General features: G+C 38.5%; 2 protein-coding genes across 3 annotated transcripts; both read right to left on the bottom strand.

The window, feature by feature from the left end:
- Positions 1-15: 15 nt before the first annotated feature.
- Positions 16-11,260, bottom strand: fam118b (family with sequence similarity 118 member B). Its single transcript, XM_008425980.2, has 7 exons — positions 10,682-11,260; positions 9,131-9,220; positions 8,652-8,904; positions 4,161-4,388; positions 3,370-3,498; positions 2,951-3,248; positions 16-972 (listed from the first exon to the last, which is right to left on the bottom strand). Exons 2-7 carry the CDS (start codon positions 9,211-9,213, stop codon positions 902-904), a joined length of 1,062 nt encoding a protein of 353 aa, XP_008424202.1. The 5' UTR covers positions 9,214-9,220; positions 10,682-11,260; the 3' UTR covers positions 16-901.
- A 2,630-nt stretch (positions 11,261-13,890) lies between these two features.
- On the bottom strand, positions 13,891-20,550 carry ilvbl (ilvB (bacterial acetolactate synthase)-like). Of its 2 annotated transcripts, XM_008425981.2 has the most exons (14): positions 20,114-20,549; positions 19,169-19,370; positions 18,780-18,907; positions 18,033-18,283; positions 17,784-17,883; positions 17,575-17,672; positions 17,325-17,461; positions 16,808-16,942; positions 16,166-16,280; positions 15,900-16,069; positions 15,665-15,735; positions 15,506-15,577; positions 14,735-14,840; positions 13,891-14,592 (listed from the first exon to the last, which is right to left on the bottom strand). In XM_008425981.2, exons 1-14 carry the CDS (start codon positions 20,225-20,227, stop codon positions 14,414-14,416), a joined length of 1,878 nt encoding a protein of 625 aa, XP_008424203.1. In that variant the 5' UTR covers positions 20,228-20,549; the 3' UTR covers positions 13,891-14,413. The 2 variants fall into 2 exon arrangements, with proteins under 2 accessions (XP_008424203.1, XP_017163552.1); XM_017308063.1 differs by lacking the exon at positions 13,891-14,592 and having other exon boundaries at positions 14,747-15,406; positions 20,114-20,550.
- Positions 20,551-21,055: the final 505 nt, after the last annotated feature.

Consider the following 21,055-nt stretch of genomic DNA (forward strand, 5'->3'; position numbering starts at 1 on the left):
TGCAAATGAGAGGAGTGGGATACCAAAAGCTTTATTTTTAAAATGGTTCTTATAAATACTACACCAGAAACACATGCAGGTTTTAAAAATACATTTAAAAAAAAGCTTACAAAGAACACTTGTTTTAAGCAAAGGGGCTATTATGAGAAAACTCCTGACCTTTTTTTTATGTAACAGACTCATTTACTTGTCATATTTCTGGAGAAATTATATTCCGTCCGTCCCTTTCCTTAATTATTCCGGTAACTGGGTTCAGCGTGACGGATTCAATCCATCAACGCAAGGCTTGTTTTCAGTCAGGAGCGCATGTTGTGCCTTGGAGCGAATACCGGGAAGGTACTCCCAAGGTGATGCATTTTTTTTTAATGCATATTTAATTTGCAGAGCTATGAGCTTCGTCAAGTCTGAGGTGAGAACATACCAGTCTGTCCTCCGAGTACAGTTGCACGCTAAGCACACCAGCATTTAGTTTCTCCCAAACACCAGGATTTCTACAGCGTTTAAATGTTGGGAAATGGGGTTTGAGGTTTTTGGTTTTGGCATTGACAGATTTATCTCAACTCATTTAAAAATGAAATAAAACGAGCATCGGGGAAATACTGACGGCTTTCAGCTCACCCAACAATCATCTAGTAAAATATTAGACTAGATAGCACTTGGTGAACTAGATCCAGCACAAGCTGTAAAAGAAACGGATTACAAAAGTCTGCTGAAAGAAAAAAAAAATATATATATATATATAAAACGATGATTTGAAAAATTAAGAAAATCAAATATTCTTTCACAGATGACACTTTCCATGCATTACGGAAATGAGTTTTGGGCCAAGTTTAAGTTGTGTTATTCTGAAAATGTCTCTTGAAAGTGGCATCTTCTCCGAGTGAAGGAGTTGCATCTGGTCTTAGCCCTGTAGGAGGTTTTTCTGTGTGCTGAAGCCATTCTGCTGTTCCTCTGCGTTTTGTGAAGGTGATCCTGTGGATCAAAATAAAAGATTTATTTATATAATATTCGACATTTCTTTGGAATCTTCTTACATGGAAAAACATAGCACATAAAAAAATGTACAGTTTCAAATTGATGTATTGCAATCAGCATATCGGTAGCAAATGACATATTTTTCCTCCATCACGATATCCCTGTAAATTCATGAGATTATCGAACTACGAATCAACCAGTCAGTAACGGGATCCAGAGCAGGTTTGTGTGATTGCAATGTTGCTCACACTGATGCTGCATTGATAATTGCAGTCCAATTAATTGTGCAGTTCAACTTCAAGATCTGAATTTTTCATGAAGGTAGAAAAGTTTGAGGATAGCCTGAAGTCGGGTATGATGAAGGATTTTAAACCCTCTCAGTTCTGGTTCAACCTGACCTGCCTGTTTAACTCATAACTTTTTTATGTATATATATAAAAAAAACTTCTTAAAAAGGAAAGAAACTTGGTTTTTTAAAGCTAAAGTAGAGAAGTTTGTGGTCAAAATTATAAAACTGTTTTCTCTGAGGAATTTTATTATTATTATTATTATTATTATTATTATTATTATTATTATTATTATTATTAACACAAACCTAAACTCCCCTTTGTGGTCATGACAGTAGATTTATGATTGCATGTTGAACAAATAAATATCCATGTAAAAATCTAAACTGAGCTAAACTGTCCTTATGGATTCATAATTTATGCAGAATTCAAATATCCTCTGTGTGACTACAGATTCATTCTATTGTTTCAAGATAACTTGCCTCTTGGAGAGAAGTCAATTCATTTAGATTTAACATCACACAAAGATAACCTGTCGAAACACAAAAGGCTTTCAAATGATGGCTTGATTAAATCTGTGAAAACGTTATTGCCTTTCTCCCCTCCCCCGACACACACACGCACACACACACACTTGTAAAATTTTCAATAAACTTTGATGAACCTACTTTTATGTTCAATTTTCCTTCCATCTATACAACAAAGCCCGAAGTGCAACATGATGAAAGGTTCAAGAACTCAAAAGGCAACACATCATGCATCAATCTCAAGACCAGGTGAGAATCAAAATCATTAGCATCTATCCATCTGAGAATTGTTACTAAGCCATTCCTAAGGTTTTGGGACTTAAAAGTGAGATAAATAAAGAAAACGGAACAGTGATAAAACTTCCCAGAAGAAGCCAGCTTATAAAATTACACTGACAACTTAATCAGGGGCGTCACGAAAGAAACCAGAACAACATCTAAGAATTACATGTCGTCCTAACCTCAGTAAAGGTCAGTATTAATGATTCAGCAACAAGACAAAGATCAGGCAATAATGGCCAATCTCCCATATCCATGGGAGAGTCAAAATGCAAAACCACTGCTGAAGGCAAAATCTTGACTTAAATTAAGAAGAGGAGGCACAGTATTAATTTGGATATTAATGCTCAAGAACCTTTAAATCTAGACAAATTCTGCAAAAAAAAAAAAAATAAGGTCAGATTTCCTCCACTCAAAGCTATCTCACATGCTTCATAATTGTGTTTTTGCTTGTGCTTGGATCGCCTTTTTCCCTTAATGAATGAAATTATGATTTGAAAACTGCTTGCTGCATTTACTCAGGCTATCTTTGATAACATTTGTTTGATCTCAGTAGCAACATCTACAGCACAGTAGATGTTGCTGTAATCAAGATTAGCAAAGAAAAAAAAATCTCCCTGACTAACGCCTTGCTTAAAACGTATCCCATGTAGAGCTTACAGAAGGAGAAAGTGGAGCTGAGCCAAACCATGTGATGGAACAGGGACTAGTATAGCTCAAGCTCTAGAACAGTATGTTGTTACTTAAGTCTTTCATTCTCCTGTCGAGATGATACGGAGCTTCTTTCAGTTCTCCTCACCCCCACAAACTGGCCCAATTAAAATGCAACAATAACCGATTTAAGGAGCTAAAGCCAGATCCACTGGCTCTCATGCAGCTTACCCCAGCCGTTGGTAGAGACGTCGCGGTTGCAGATCTCGTTGGCCAGCCTCTCAAAGTACTCGGGCAGGTCAGCGTACTCGTCGCCGTATGAGATTACCTTGATGCCCTTGTCCAACATGTTGTCACGCAGCTTCTTGAACTCTCCCACGTCTTCCCGCCGCACAAGCATGAAGTGTTCCAGGTCCGACTTGTGTTTGACCGCCTCCAGGAACAAGGCCTGAAAGGTCGTGTCGTCCACCGTGCGTCCGCAGCCGAGGAACACAAAGGACTTAGTCTCATATAGCTTCTGGATCTCACGCTGTAAAAAGAAAAGCAAAACACTACTAACGATTAGTGCCATCTTTAAGCAGTAGCTGGAATATTAAACAAACCAAAGTATAAAAGAAAAGAAAAAAAAAAAAAGAAAGTCCAGAACTCACCATAACCTCAGTGTTCCTCAGTACATTCTGGTAGCCAGCAGGGTGCAGCACAATGCCACACGGGTTAGTGTAAACGCCGTGAATATGCAGAACGCTTAACCTCCGTTTCTCCTGAGCCCACTCCAACACCTACAAACAAGACACGTACACTTAACAGTTCACCGCACAAAATCCTGTTCTGGCTGGGCAGAGAGTACGATCACCAAGTAGTAGTGAGGGAACATTAGCCCCAGTGGAGACAAGGCATAAATACCAGGGCTGAGAGGGAAAGCATCAGGTCACTCTCAGATCTAATATCTGCATGACTACACTCTAAGCTGAGGCCACTGCAGATGACAGGACAACTCTTTGTGAAAGACTGATTCCTGTTCAGTAAAAAGTAAACACAGTAAGATCTATAGAATCTGACATCAGTGGCTTGAACTTTAACTTTCTTCCACCTGTCAGAAACTGAAACGGCTTATCTTTGTTTCCCCTAAAGCTGCCAACAAGGAACTTCGTATACATGCAATGTCATGAATGGGAAGTTAGTCACCACTGTGTGAAATTTCAACATTATGCTTTAGAAGAAACATATTTTTTTCCACGCGTATTACCGTGCGTGCAATACAAAATACAAAAACGAAACTTGTATTCCCCACAGGTCATTATTTGACCTGGGAACTCACTGCTCACTGCTGGACATGCATGAGTGACCTTTGCACTTCTTTAAGGGGGAAAAAAAAGCTGACATCATGCATTGTTACAGGACAGATCAATTAGTGCCACAATACAGTCGAAGCAAAGTTTACCTTCTTCTCATCAGTCAGGTCTAAAGACTCCAGTTTGGTGCCTTGGTGGGCTGCGTAGATCTCCAGCAGGTTGTCGAAGTTGGTGGTAAGCACCAACGCGCCGCTCTCCATCAACTGCAGCACAGATCGCAAGAGGTGTTTCCCTGCGTGCTCCATCTTGCACTCCAAGTCGTCAAACACTTCGTACAGACAGTCTTTGAAGAACGTGGATCGAACATTTCCCGTCCTCTACGAAACATAATGACACAAGGCAACCGCAGCCCTTCTTTAAAATGTCTTTGTATGCAGCACACTGTCCCTTGGTGCATTTCTCAAAACAGAACTGAAATCCTCAAAGCTGCTTGTTCAATCTTCAAATCATTGTGTCACTTGTGCTTTCTACACTTTCCCATTAGATTTTATTTCTACATTTTTGATGAACAAAGCTGACCTGAAAGGACGCCACCAACAGGTGCTGATGAGACTGAAAAAAAAAAAACCCAAAGCCACCAGAAATTGCAGAATTGTCTCTGAAGTTAGACACATAATCTGTGTGTCATGTCTTCCCTGAAATAAATGTTTATAGAAAAGCTTCGGCAAAACTTTGAATACATTATTAATAATAGAACATCTTTGATCAAACTCTACTTTATGGTACACCTAAGGGCAATTTAGAAATCATTTAACCTAACAGTCATACTTTTGGACTGCAGGAAGAAGCCAGAGTACCCTCAGGCAGTAGTAGAGCCATAGCACAAACAAATTAACTTAGGATTCCCTCCCCAAAAAGGCAAAAAAAATTTAATTTAGCTTTACAACCTTACCAGGGGTACCACTTAACCCAGATGGTGACGTTTAAGTAATTAGAGGAGTCTGAGATCAGGATTTAAACACTGAGTGGAGAAAAACTACTGTTCTCCTCGAGCAGAAAATATCTTATATGACTAAGTTAAGTATATGATATATTTTCATATGACAAGACATCAGAACAAGATGGAGCAGGACTACTTAGAAATAAAGAGACAAAGATATGGACAGTGCTACTTTAACATGTATCATCAAGTATTTACTGGAGCTGAAATGCTGGACTGGTTTGAACATGAAGATAATTATTCATTGAGTCACTAGGGAACCAAAGTACATAAAAAATGCCACTAGGCCATTAAACAAAGTTGACCAAATGTGAAGCCAAATTTTTAACTCGAAACAAAATGCCTTTTGATCAGAATGACTTATGATTCAACGTGACCAGACCATGTAGGAATCAAGTCTTTTAGAATACAAATGTGTATCTGAGGACTGAGGTGACCTGAAGGAGGATTATTCTGTTTTCTTGCTAAACAGAGCAGCAAGAAAAAAAGAAAATCTTGTGTTCTAAGAAAAAGGGGTTAATTCTTTCTAGCTTTTGAATTGGAAAAATCAGGATTTCAACACATTTTTCCAAACTCAATATTTTCAGAGATCTCAATTCTTTTCAGAAAAGAAATCTGAGTTTCCAGTAAATAACCTTACAGAGGTTAGGCTTTTAACAAGGAATCTGCTGCATCCACTGGCTGTAAACAAATGAAAAGAATTACGGAGAAATGAATGGATGGCTAGACAAACAACGAGACAATAGAATCGAGAATAAAGTCTGAAAATACACATTTTCACATCCTTGCACTTGTCAGGGTGCAAATTAATGCTGCAAATTTAAATTCAACTTTTAATGAACAGTTGTGTGTCAGATTTTGAAACATCTGAATGAGTCCAAAACTCCATTCTCTGACCCTTAATCCAACCACTTGAGCAGCAGCTCACTCTGCATTACTCCACTTAAAAAATATGCTCTGTCACTGTGTGGCAAAATTCTCATCCTTACCTTGAGGAGGGTCTTGTAACCCCCCCCCCCCMAAAAAAAAARAAAAAAAAAAAGATGCTGGTAGCTAAGAACAGCACAGGCTAGCGCAGTGACCAAGGTGATCTGAGATTGGAAGGAAATGCTCCACCGACTTCCACAGATTACAGCTCTAATGGGCTAAACAGCAGGAGTCCCTTCCACAGGAAGAAGCTCATTATCCACAGCTAGTGTCCGCAGCACCCATCCTGATCACCCTGTCCTTGGGCTGACTCACAACTTATGTAATAACCAACAAATGGACAAATAAACAACCCTTCTTCAAAATATCCATCTCAAACTGATAAAATGATCTTTCATTCACAAGGAAGTCTCACTAATTGCTTTCAACAAGTAAATTTATTAGTATTTAAGTCATTACTATAAGCATAACAGTTGATAACTAATCTATAAACAATAACAGATGAATGAACAATTCATTTTTTGCTTGGAACTGCACATATTAAGAGCCTTGCTGTTGCTACACTCATTACTTCTACAGAGTGCAGAAACTTGGCCGGTGCACAAATCCATGAAAGTGGGTTAAACCTCTAACTGGCTATAAGGCAGGTGTCTCACACCCAGACACATATTAGCATTCCAAGTACAAATGATTAACGACCAGTGCAGTTTATGTAAATGGTAAAACACAGTCAAAAAAAGAAGGTAACACTTTGGGAGGACAAGTCACACACAGAAGAGTAAAAGTATCTCTATAAAACAAGAGAAAAAACATTAACGCAGGTTTTGTGAATGGAGTGACTAAAAGTTCACGCGCTCTACTATGACCCACTGCAGTCACAGGTGGAGCTTTAAGTCTGAATGGAAAATCTGGGCTACAGGAGGGGAGGAAATGGGGTGGCGGTTCTGGTTCGCATTATTCCCGGTTTGTTTGTTTGGGTTTTTTTTTTTTTCTTCCCTCCGGCCGGCTGCGCTGGACCCCGCTGTGTCTGTGACCTAGGGGAGTGGGCTGGTGTCTGCACGACTGTGGATCGAAATAAACACAACGGATAAAGCCATAAAGGCGCTGTTTGTTCTCTTTGTCCCGACAGGCTGGGTGCTGAAACAAAGCGTGTTTTTATCAATGTCAAAGGTGCGATGAGACATGACTAACACAGGAGGCAAACGGTATTAAGACTCCCATCTGCCAGCCCCGCTCCAGATCAGACCGGTTTGGTTGTATGTTGTAAATACTGCTGATTTTTTTTTTTTTTTTTCCCACCTAAAACTTTTTACAGATCCATTAATACCATCAAAAACTCATGAAAGGCAAAATCAGTTAAAGTACACGACTTTATGAAAAACCTTCCAAAAACTAGTGGTGGTCTCAAAATGATTGTGACTACCTATAAGCATACAAATGGTCAATGTTTGGATGTGTAATAGTCATTTGTAGCAGTAGTTTGCTGGAATTTTCATGGAAATTAGCTGACTTTGATTGGTGGAAATTTTGACAAACTGGAAAACTTTATTCCGTGCATAAGGATGCATATTTTCATGGTTTAACAGCACTGGTGATACAACTTGCAGGCCAAATCAAGAGTGTCAGAGTATTACTACACAGAAACTACCTATCTAAAGAAGGAAAACATTAAACTAAACAAGTTGTTAATTCTATATTTGCCACTGCAAATGTAGAATGTCCCTTATCTTTGATCCCAATACATTGTCATGTTATTTTTTTTATAATCCATGATTTCTTTTTCTTCCAAGAAGCCCGATTTACAGAGTTCTACATATGATGAGTAATATTTCTTCTAGTTCCCCCAACAGTAATGTTAAACAATTCCTTTGGACAATTTAATTTACATTCAGTGAATGACCTCTTTCAGAGGAATGCTTTTGTGTTCACCACTTTATGTCTGACCGATGAATCATTCTGCTGTAAACTGGACCGTAATCTCATAAGATGAACTAGTGTTGTCTACTGATTTTAAAACATATGTGTGTTATAAGCATCCTGCAGCAAAAACACTTATAAGGTCAAAACGTCTTTAGTGGAATTCATGAATTAGCACAATTAGGACCTTATTATTTTTTAGCCACACCTACATGTTTCCAAAAAAAATACTAGCTGTTATTTTAAGACATCATTTTGAGAAAGCATATTAGTTTTCCTGTTATTGCCATTTTCTTTTTTAAACTGACTAAATTGTTAAAAACTGATGAAGCAGCAAAAGTCTGATGAAAACTATAAAGTCCTTCACAAAGCCAGGAGAAGCACTGATCAGAAACGCTTCGCAAGACTTTAAGAAAGTTTAACTCTTTGGATGCAATCCATGAAGGAAGAATAGGGAGGATTTAAAGGCATGTTTTATTTAGTTTTTTTTGCAAAGACTTGCATTTAAAAAATACTCAACCTGTTAACCAAGTGAACAAAATGACTATAATGTGTATTTGCATTGATAGTTTTTAATAAAAGAAGCCTAACAATCAAGTCTTACATCATGACAAAGTTCACTGAGAAAGTATGAATAATGTCTGGATGTGAAGCTGTGGAAGTAATAACATAACATCCCTGGTTCCAGGAAAGGTCACAGGCAGTGCTGGCAGTCCAACATGTGTTTGTGCATGTGCAAAGGAGAACTTTAGGAAAAGGAAGAAAGGAAAAAAAAAAGGGACTCAGACGGTCTTACCGGGGAAAGTTTCTGAATGAGGTCATGGGCCACATGCACCAAATTCTTATCTTCCTGCATGTGCTTCTGGAAACGCCGGCTCTCCTCCTCCTCCAGCAGATCAAAATCATTGGCTGCGTCAAGGAGGGCCTGTATAAGCCCCTTCCAAGAGCGAAGAGCAGGAACCTGCGGAGCCACTGCAGAGCTCACCCCCGTACCAATCACCAGAACAAGCTCGGGGGCTCGCTTGGTCTTCAGGCTGGGCAGCAGTTTCCTTTGGGGCAGGCAGAAATCGAGTGATGATGGATCCAAATACGGTGCTTCCCTAATCCCTCTGACAGCATGAAGGTTAAACAAAGCCTTTTCAAACATGCTAGCATGCAGTTGGAAACTAATATCTACCTTCTACCTTCATTTAGCACTTCCAATGATTTGAATTAGTTCTGCAAAGAAATCCTGAATATGTAATAGCGGTGGCATGCAGGTGCACCGGAGCTTACCTGGGCTTTTTAGCGTTTGACTCTGCATCCTGAGAATCAGCTGCAGGACGCTTCTCAGTTTTCACTGCTACAACAGAGGCCATTCAGCTCCTGTAAAAAACAGGACCAACCACTTAATATTTCTATAGAAGCTGATCTGACCAATCTACACAATGGCTGATTCGAACCAGCCATTGTGTAGATTGCCAACATTATTAGTTTTTCTAAACAAGAAGCTGAGTGACTCTGAAATGGTGTCATGGGTCAAACTCAGTTCAGACTTATTACAAACACATGTGGGTGTTCCATAAAGTTAATTTGTTGCCTCAAATAGATTACCTTGTATGTAAATAAAGCATAGACCATTCTGCGCTCAGTTTTTCAATTCATCGCTAATGGAAGGAAGATGCACAACAAAGTTGAAGCTCTAATTAGGATTGTAATTAATTGTAATTAGAGCTTTAATTAGGATTGTATCAAAGAGAAACTCCGCACCTCTTTTCCATTTTCAAAACAGTTTTTCAGAATTGTCTTTGTAGTGAAGGCCCAGGACAATGACATCACCATTAACTGCGGTTTTCTCATTCAATCTCGTCTTTTCCACGGTAGTGTAAACTAGACATCCCTACATGGACATCACCTCAGTCATTATGTGTTCATATGCAAATCGATTCTGGCAAAATTACGTCTTGATTTTATGCCACAAAGGAAACAATGGAGTCACAATCTTCGTTCAAAAGGAATTTTGAAAATAGTGATTCAGAGACTGTAAACTGAATCAGGGAAAGACAGTTCTTGTATTTTTGGCATGAGATGATTGGGACAATCTTAAGTCTGAACTTAAGTTTTGTATTATAACTTACTGTTGCCTTGTGTGATATTTAAGTTGAATGCCACCCCTAATCTCTTGGCTGGATTTCCCTTGGAAGAGGTCTGAGATCCCCAGGGAAAAAACTTTATTACCCCTTGGTTGTCACACCAACTAAGGGGTCTGTGAGGACACCAATGTCCTCATGAAAGTGAAGGATTTTCAAATCAAGAACATTAATGAATAAATGTTTTGATGTTGGCTGCCATTAGAAAATCATTGTGCTGTGGATTAAAATGCCCACTGAGTTTGAGGGGTGAGTTTGACAGTTTACCATGAAATAATTCAATACACATTTAATGTTTATATTTTTAAGTTTGCATTTTAATGATTAAAAGTAATATTTTGTCTACTAGATAAAGTATTTCAATTATTTACATTACCGATGAAAATATTACATGATGTGTTTATTTTATTTTGTCCCTTTCAGCTCTCCATACTCCAATAAGATGACTGATTGGTTTGCAAAACATGAACATTGTGGCCACTACATTTTTTAACTTTATAACAAAATATTTTGGTTCAAATAATTTGAAATGTATATTCTCTTTTAGTACAATTGTAAGTTCAGAAACACAGTTTAATTACCGTAGTATTCCTAGTAAATGCCCAATGGTAAATTATGTTTGTGACTGGACACAAATAAACTTTAAATGTCCGATTGAAGAAAACAAAAAGAAAAAGAAAATGTAAACGTCACTTACCTTGCTCCAGGTAACTCCAGTGTTTACTTCAGCTTCGTTTTAGGTGTCTTTCGATTTTAAGTCAGATAAAGTCAGTCAAGATTGAACTTGATCCACTTGAATTAGTTCAGAAATCAATAAGCCTTCGTGGCGTTTTTCTTCCTTCCTTTTTTTATTAAGTCTTGATGTTAATCTGATAAATGCCCGCTCTTAGCTGTAACGTGGGAAATAAAAACTCACCACTGACAGCCCAGGGACAATAGCCTCGCTGTTTTCTCAGAGTAAGTTTAATGGGGGGTTTGTCATCCAAGTCCAAATAAAAAAAGAGAAAAACATCCAGGGTTGTTAAACGCATGAAACTCCCTCGACACCGCTGCCTCCGGTCATTGTGACAGTAGAACTAGCGCCTCAAATATGTTTCCAATAAAAATAGTTTTAGTTAATGTTTTCTCCCCATGAGTCATGTGTCATGAGCGCTCTCGACCTCTGCTGCTGTCAGAGCCCCTCGCAGCTCTTCTATCTATGTTGACGGTTTTCGGACTGTTAAAAGTGACCGCTCGCGGACCGTAATGTGCGCCGGGTTTTATGACGCCTTCACGTGCTATAGTAAAACTGTGTTGCGCTGCCGTAACAGAACGTCACCGCAAAATACATATTTAATGTTTTGTAAGCTTGATAAAGTAAAATATTTCAATTAACTTGACCTCGTTTCAAAATTCTATTACATTTTCAGCAATGGAGCAGACAATATTTGCTTTTTTTTTTTTTTTTTTTTTTTACATATCTTACTCTGAATAGTTTTTTACTGCAAAGCAAAAAAAAAAAAAAACTGTCCAACTTCCAGTCAGAAATTAAATGTTTACAAAGCGCATTTCAAATAGCATGATGCCTAACCATATATGGCTGAGACGCAAACACGCATTACTTACATAATTTAGTATGTGCAGCTGATAAACACATGAGTATGACACAATACGTTTTACCTATTATTGCGCTCATTTAGAAAACATGTAGTTTAATTAAAAAGTATTTTGCGTTTCTTCAGAAAACGGTTAGCTAAAAAGTAAACTTATAGTCATTATTTGAAAAGAAGTAGAGAAGAAATACATTCGCCACAAAACGTATTTCTCAATTGGCCTCTTTCACCATAGAAAATCCATACAGTCTCCTTTTAGGAATTTACACGTCAGCATATCCAATTCTGGCAAATCCCACGGCTAGCCTGCCATCTGCTGTTGGAAAAATAAACTACATTCAGAAGGTTGATGGTTTTCAAAGACCCCTTTTTAAAAGAAAAAAATATCTGAGACTACCTTTAATATTTTTTAGTTACACTTCTTAATTCGAATTTAGCAAAAGTGAATGCATAAAACCCCACTGAGGGACAAGGGTGTAAAGAAAATGGATGGATTGATGGATGGATGGATGGATGGATGGATGGATGGATGGATGGATAAAAATGCACTTGTCTTTTCATACCAAGTAATATTTTATGAAACTCTGGTGTGAGACACTGTTTGTGTGGTATATATTCCCCCCAGACAGCAGGTTTGTCCACATCAAAAATAAAGAAAAACAGAAATTTCAAAAAAAAAATTCTACTGCCTATTTGCTTTGTTTTTCATAATACTGCATACAGCAGTGAGATGACTTGAAGGTTTGACCTCGATGTCAAAAAATTATTTTTGTAATCACATTTAAAAAGAACACAATTTTTAAAAAGTCAGTATTAAACATCTTTAATTTCTATTGAAGCATCAGAATCAATTCCAATGTATACATAGCAATGTATATCAAGATACAATCAAACATTAAAAGGCAAACCGTCTGTCAGGCAACAACATTCACAGAAACATTTGTAGCTCAGGTAATTCTTTCTTCAAAGCATTTGTGGAGACTGGAGGTTACAGCTCCAACATATCCTGAATCCCCTGTTAAAGGCCCAGTGTTCATATCCAAACAGTAGAAAAAAGGCATTCTGGTCACTTTGGACAACTCAAGTCATTGCTCGTTCTGCACGTGTAATCATGGTTAGGCCTGTCACAATAACAAATTTTGCTGGACGATTAATTGTCTAAAAAATTATTGCGATAAACGATAATATTGTTTCAAGACCTTTTGACACTGATTTAATGGAAATGACTAATAATGAATGTGATTTCCTGCCATGGATAGATGCACTTTATTTTCAAAAGAACACATAACACTGGAACTGAAAAACTAAATCAGTTCCAGTGTTAATGGATTCTCAGTCTCCATTAACAAAAAAAGTACTTGAATAAAAACTAAACAACATAAAGCCAAAGTGGAAATAAATATTGCATTCAACCAAAAGAGTGCAGATTATGAAGTCTGTATACTATATTGCCCTTCAGTAATCACTAGATTTAAATAGAGAAGATGGGCACATCCGACCACCTAATGAGGTGGTCGATTTTTTGGCCCCATTTTCCTCTTATGACAATCTTAGAACGTTGACCGATCTAAGATTGTCGCTGGTGATTTCGTAACCGATCATCCTGTAGTGTGATTTAGATCGTCGTGGCCACTCCGATCTAAATCAGGGGTTTTCCCCGACTGGGAGCTTAACGCTGAATGTGGCAGGTAGCCAATCAGAAAGCGCGGATTCTCCTCCGCGCTTTCTGACGGGAAATTACGGAGGGGATTCCCAAACAGCTGACACAGCGCAACCCGAAGTCCAGCGGACATTGGTGATCATATGTGGAAACAACATTAATGTTTATTCAACATTTTGTGCAAAGAATATAGAAATGACAGGGAGAGGAATTGGAGCCAAATTGCTACCGCAGTTGATGAACCCGGTAAGTTTTCAGCTGTTCTTCGTTAACGTGACATAAATAGGTTATAATGATTTTCATTCAGTCAGGACTTTACGCTGACTCTAGACACATACGTCACAAGTAGATTCTAGTAAAGCATTGATTAATGCCTGATTTTAAAATGAATTAACTGGACTTGTAGCCATTATTTTGTGCGCATGTGGCTGGACACCACATGGCACGACGAACCCGACCGAACCGTTATACCTAGGATTTCTGTCGGCTAATTTGAGGTCTGGTTTTGAAAATGGGCCGACAACTCATGTAGTGTGCGCTGGACATTAGACAAAGGAAATGAGGAAGGGAAAGTCAGTGGAGAGCACCGGAGTTGAGCTTTTTTTCATTCATTGTCATCAACAGAAAGAAAAAAATCAGGAAGAGACGATAAAGCCGATACTTAAAATGAGGTCGATAGGTTTAGTTTATCGTGCGATTAATTGATTTATCGTTTATCGTGACAGGCCTAATCCTGGTAGCTAGTTTATTTACAAACTTGCACAGGGTTGCTAAAATTTTAAAAATATAAGAAGGGATTTTCCTAAACATGTCTGATTATTAATTTCCTTTCAAAATTGCAAGACTTACTTTCTGCAACCTTGCAGGTAGCACGACGAACAGCATCGTGCTACATGAACACGAACAGCAGATGCATAAATTTCAAACTTTCAAAGTCTGGAGAAGGTTGTTGGTATTATCACTGAGGTAAACAAGAATGACCGTTATTGCAACAAATGGGTCAACTTGTCAAAAATATGGTCCTAATGTCCAAGTAGGACCATATTACATCAAGGATATATTAAATGCAATTCAAAATTAAATCGTAAGCTAAAATCCCTTATGAAATTGACAAAAAAGACATTGGAAGCGAAAGTTAAAAAAAAAAGAATACGAGTGCTTTTAATGCAGAGATTCTCTACACAGAGATGGATCCTTCTCTGAAATTGGTCTTCCCTATCAAAACATTGAGAAGAGTAGCCTTGCCCTCCTTTGAATCCCTTTGAGCCTGTTTTATGATGTCACTTAGCTGGTTCTCGTCTTCTCGTCTGACAAGGTAGCCCTTACCGCCATAACCATCTGCCACTGTGTGATAATCTGGAAAGAAAATGAAAGATGACTTTTTCACATTGAAAAAGTGTTTTTGCTTAGCAATATACAACTTCATAAACAATGTTCTTTGGATTATGGGATGCGGTACTGTGGACGTTACAACACACATCGACGGTCAAATACGTACCTGTAAAAGCAAGGCCACAAGCCACGTTGCTACCAAGGATGGGAACCTGCTCTCTGGAGATCTGACTCCAACACGCATCGTTTCCAACCACAGATATAACTGGTGTCTGAAGAACAAAGCGATCAAGTAAAATAATCACAGTAGAGCTCAGTTTCGAGTAAGCTCCACCTAAACTACCATCTTAGCATTATCTGTACCTTTGTCAGAGGAAATATTTAAAGACAGCATCAAGACAAGTAATTAAAAGCAACCGGGTGGAGCTCACCAATGCATTCACTGTCCACCCGCCCAACATTTCTCAAGTCAAACACCACAAAGGTAAAAACAGACAACATTACAAAGCTTACATCTGACAAAACAACACATGAAAAAGGTTAAAATATCCACCTGGCGAGCTCAACCCTTCTCTGCTCTGACCACTAGTGTTGTCTGTTTCAGTGAAAGCCTGTTTCAGGTCAAATGCTCTCTTGCACAGCAGAATGGCAACCTCAGCTTTCACTATAGATAGTTTCTGTTCACAACAAGAAAGCTAAAAAAAATATATTTTATGATCGTAAAGTTCTTACAGAAAAAGAGGAATTTACCAAAAATCTGCACAAAAACTAGAGTTCATAAATCCGGCACAGAGCCCTGATCTGTGCATCTCTAAACCAACGAGGATGGTGAGAAATCCTAACAGTGGGATAAATCAGAACAAAGTGTGAGCTTTTTCTTGTATCAGATGAATATCTGAGTGTCTTACATGTTTAAGTCAAAGATTCATGCGTTTACCTTGTGCCGGGTAAACGTGTCATACTCTGCAACACTGTAGCCCAGGGAGCCATCTCCATAGATTATCCACACCTGAAAAAATGCAAAAAAATTGCTTTTTTTTTGTGGATAAGGAACGAAACGTGAGAGTTAATGAAATAAATGATGTAAACATTATACCTCAGACTCAGGACGGCACAGTTTTGCTCCCAAAGCAAAACCTCCTCCAACTCCCAGAGTTCCAAAGGCTCCTACAGGAACATGAACCAACTGGATTAAGACATTTCAAAGGAAAGAGAACACAACACATTGGTGCTAGTGATTCTGTAGCATAGCTATGACACTGATTAAATTAACTACAAAAGTTTGTTACTATGGTTCTGCTGGTTTAATCATCTTGTTGCTTGTATATTACCTGGATCTAACCAACGCAAAGGTCCTCTTGGTCTCATTATATAGGCAGCACTTCCCACAAAATCTCCCCCATCTGCTACAATGATGCTGTCGTCAGCCATCAGCTCATCCACACAGTGGAGGACTTTTAAAGGATTTAGGTGGTGTTCTGTCTTCTCATTAGCTTTAGCCCTGAAAACAATTTGAGGAATGATTTTGTAAGTAACAGTGCATTATTATATTTTCTGCACTAACTGTGCAGAACCCCCTCTCCCTCCCAATGTCCACCTGTTTGCATCTTCTTTGGTAGAATCTCCAGCTTTGAGGCTCTGAGACCATTCCTCAGGACAGCGATGGCCCTTCAGCCCCTTAGAGAGACGCACAATAAATGAGCCAGCGTCACCTAAAAGAAAGAAAATATAAAGCATACATAACATCAGACCCAACTTCAAAAGCCGTCATTTGTTTTAAGAATCCACAGTTGGGAGAATAAATAACCATAATGAAATTCACAATAGAGGGCTCGCACATTTTTAACTTAAAGATTTTCAGATTAAAATGTCTATTTTTTTCATGTTTTTACAGAATTCTGGACATTTGGGTTTTATTATCTGTGTATCTGTTACAGAAATAATAAAGTGACCCAATGACAGCTTCAACAGTGTGATGATGAGCTACTTCACTTGTATTTGGACTTTAATTATGATATTTAAAAAAAATTAATTCTTGATTGTTTATATAATAGAACAAGAAATACAAACTGTATTTTCATATTTATCCCAACCTGGAAAATTATAAAAGCCAATTCAATCACTTTCCAGACTTTTATTACTACGCAAGAAACCTGACAATTTCATACATAATCCAATTTATGGGCAAACAATAAGGTGGCATTTTAATTATGATAAAGACAGCATTTTACAAATGTACCCTGAATTGCTATAGTTGGTTTCCAGAACATATCGGAGTTTTTCAGCAGCTGTGACTTGTCCCTGTTGACAGCGATTATCTTGCTCCTTCTGTTCAGAACTCTGCCATAGCTCAGACGGAAGTCACACACAGTGCCTACAAAATAAACAAGGACAAATATTCACAATCTTTCATTATTTTGTCTAGCAATGCAGTTTTGCCTCACCATCTATTTTATTGGAAAAATAAAACTCTTAAAAATATTTTTAAAAAATAAATAAAAAAAATCCCCCTTTTCCTTTTGTGAAACAGCTAAAATCTCAGCAAGTAAACAAACATTTTCAAGTCTAGATTTTGGGTTTAGAATAAAATTTTGTGTGCTTAGTTACACATAGGCGGACTATGTTATTAAGGTAATGCATGGGGCTTTATTTAGGTGAATAAGTATGCAAGGCACTGTCATCCATCTCAATCAGCTTTACTTTTCTGAGTGAACGGCAACCATCATTACTAAATTAACTTCACGGTAAAAATGAACCTGCAAGGAGAACCAGGTCGGCCTCCTTGAGAGCATCCCGTCTGTTCTGTCGGATGTGGATAGGGCTGTCTTTTCCCAGCATGCCCCGGGACATGCCCCCGAGAAAGCAGGGGATACCTAGATCCTCCAAAGCCTTTCTGTAAAAAAAAAAAAAAAAAAGACATATTTGCACCCTGTCATACATCTTTGTGGCGCACAAAATGACATTGTTAGACTTTAATTAGTGAAAGACAAACACATGTTCCTTTACCTGATGTCTTCTGCTGGCGTAGGAGGGAGTGTAGCTTGGCTCCCAAGGAGAATGACGGGTTTCTTGGCTCGACTCAGTAGCTCTATGCACCTTTGTACCTGAAAAGAAGCAGAACATTCAATTGAGTCTGTTCCCCTTGTGTCCCATAACATGATGCTATCTGATCATGTATTTACTGAAAACGACCAGATCCTAAAAGATGAGATTACCTGATCATCTGTGGCTTGAGGGATGTGAACAGGAAGTGGGGAAACATCTCTGGTCTCCCAGGCTCCAGCAAAAAGGTTCATGAGGTGATTATTGAGGTACCTTACAAGTAAGCAATCTATTAACTGGATAATCATAAATACATTATTGTCGTCTAGATTCAACAAGTGCTTATTTTTTCCACATTATATGACCCAATTTTGTTTCTTTATAAAAAAAAATAAATAAAAAAAATCAGCATTTCCTCATACCATGAGACAAATTTTCCCATCAGCCCTTTGGGAGGATTTTTAACAGCAAACTCTTTGGACACCAGGTGGTATGGGTACAGAGTATCAATGGGAAACTCGATGAAAACAGGACCAGGAGTTCCTGACTGAGCAATGGCCAGAGCCTTCCCGAGTGTTGGCACGATCTCCCTGACGGTGCGGATGGAGGCACAGAACTTACATAGAGGCTTGAAGAGAGACATCTGGTCGATGTCCTGCAGTGCCCCTCTGCCCTGTGACACAAACGGGTAAAAACAGCTCATTTGGACAACTAGAAGGAGCACCATCGGAGACCAGCACCACCTACTAAAGTTTAGTTGTGGTATTTTATTAGATTGGCACATTTATATCATATATACACCGTCTTTCCGTTAGATTTTTCTTTGGATTTTAGCACATAATAAAAAGGACCAGGTTTTTATCAGCTTGAATTATTATTTAAACCCAAGAGTTATTTTTCTATTTACTAAACACAGATGAAAACAAATCAAATAAGTTGTGCAATAAGCTTATTGCTGTCTCTGGAAGGAAAGTGGTAGATGTTGGTAATTAAATTCTTATGTTTACTGATAATCTATAAAAGCGGGACTTAAGTGAATGATTGCACTGTTCGATTATACAATTTATTTTTCTAAACGAGGTGCTACAAGGCTCCAGGCAACTGAATCATTATGTTTAAATAGTTTTAGCACTTTAGAAAATTCTGAAAAGAAGGTGACACTGATGTACCTGCAGTAATGTACTAGCAGCTCCTCCCAAAAGCAGCAATGGAGATTCTGCCATTTGAGCATTCTTCACTGCTGTCACTGTGTTAGTCAGGCCCGGGCCAGCAGTCACTGCGGCTACGCCAACAGTACCTTGGGAAGACAGCAGAAAGAGATGTGCATTAATATTTATGTCTAGCAAAATATTTTCATTTAAACCAGATATTGACATTTCCGTGAGCTGCACCTGTGTTTGACAAGTCATAATGTTGACCAGCAAAGGCACACCCTAAAAAGGCTGCAGAAGACTCGGTTCCTTACTTCCCCACAGCTACTGACAACATGGTATGTGCCAACAGACGCTGAGGTCAAATATTAACTCGTGCTCTTCTTGTGTGGCTGAGCTGTGTGTACCTGAGAGCCTCGCCACAGCATCAGCAGCAAAGACAGCAGTGGCTTCGTGTCTGGTGTCAACGACGCGGATGCCAACCTTCTCGCAGGCCACCAGGATGGGAGAGATGTGCCCACCAACGAGAGTGAAAAGGAATTTGATTCCATGCGCACGGAGGACTTCGGCAACACTCTCCCCTCCATGCCGGGGGCTCTTTGTTTCAGTCTGAATTCAATAAAAAAAATTTTAAAAACGGTAAAAAGGTCAAATAAAATTAGACATCTTACCATTCTTTCTCATTAGTGAAAACAGTGATTTTTCTGCAAATTAAAATATGAAAAGAATGCACTTGATTTCAGCTTCCTTTACTCTGATACCCCTAAATAAAATTAAATGAAACCAATTGACTACAGAATTTTCATTCAGAATCAGGTGTTCCCAGATGACCACAGGATTTTTTTTTAGAAAATACTCTCTAGTGATAGTAACTCTACTGCCTGCCCCAAAAACACTCACCACCTAGATTTAAAATCTAAGTGTTGTTTCACTGATTTAATCAGAACTACAAAAAAAAAGGTGTAAAATAAAAAAACAAAAACAAACCAACACATTGTATAGGCTGCTGTCCCAGTGACATGTGGCCATTCCCAAGGTCACCTGTCACATTATCTCCCTTTGACAACAGCGCTTATTGTTCAGGCCTGCAGCTGTAAAGTGCCCCTTTACTTTGTGCAATCCCACTAACAACCACTGTGTTTGAATAGCCTTTATGAGACAACCGCAGGGCTGGTCAAAGTTTACATGAATAGAGCCCAGGCTTCCCTTTGACATTTAACAGCTTAGACGGAACAGGGGGACTAAAAATATTGCAGAATATTTTCACAAACAGGGCACTGGAGAGCTGCTTTGAATTATAGCACACAGAAAGAAAAATGTCTTGAAGTTGTTGATGATTTCCAATCACCTACCTTATGAAACAACTGGTAGATTACACCAAGATTGTAGGCAGCAAACAAAACACCAGTCAGCACAACGCAAGCAGAATATCCGAGAATACTGGAAATGCATCCGAACAACTCCATGTCGGCAGGATTAACCAAAACCCCGTTTGTCAAAACAAAACTTGACCACGCTTAGAAAAAAACTGACCCACTACTACTACTGCACTTCAGCAGCTCACTTTTTATGCTAGGCTATGATATTGCAAAGATGAGTCTGTAGCTGCTATAGACTCATTTCATACGTAATATTTGGAAAGTATATTCAAAGCATAACTGCCTCGTCTTAGGTTAGCAGATAAATGCTTTAAAGAACATCTTGTCGACTCCTAAACAAGTTCAACCAGAACAACGCTCCTTCACCTGCAGAAATGTCAGCGCTCATATTCAGGTCAAGCCAACTGAAGGAATAACACATCTTTCCGAAGATGTATTTCAAAATAAACTTCCATCTAGAAACTACAGATCTTAGCAGCGTAAACCGGATGTCTATATGTCATATTTTGTTCAGTTTGATCGTAAACTTTAGAAAAATTGCGTTTCATTATGATGATATCAGTACTTTTGTTTTTATTATAAATAGCATGACAAAGACAGCAACTTTACTGTGAAAGTCAACATTTGTTTCCCGTTAACTCTCACAGCTTCCTGTGAGTCTGTCATTAGAGCGTGGGCGGGGCAATTTCTACACATCCAAGGAACAGACGACTTCCCTGCTCCCTGAAAAGCTTCGCACTTTTCACATCCATGTCTAAGGAGAGTAAAGTTCGTGCTAAAATACAAGCTCCTAGCCAGACTATTTGGTAAGAATCAGTCAAATTCACTTTAGACGTAACCTTTCACCTAACACGACTCGTCATCGGGTCTTTTATTCATTTTGCTGATTTGTTTTGAATTAGTATTTTGTAGAGT

Source organism: Poecilia reticulata, linkage group LG13, assembly GCF_000633615.1.
Source record: "Poecilia reticulata strain Guanapo linkage group LG13, Guppy_female_1.0+MT, whole genome shotgun sequence".
Lineage (NCBI taxonomy): Eukaryota > Metazoa > Chordata > Actinopteri > Cyprinodontiformes > Poeciliidae > Poecilia > Poecilia reticulata.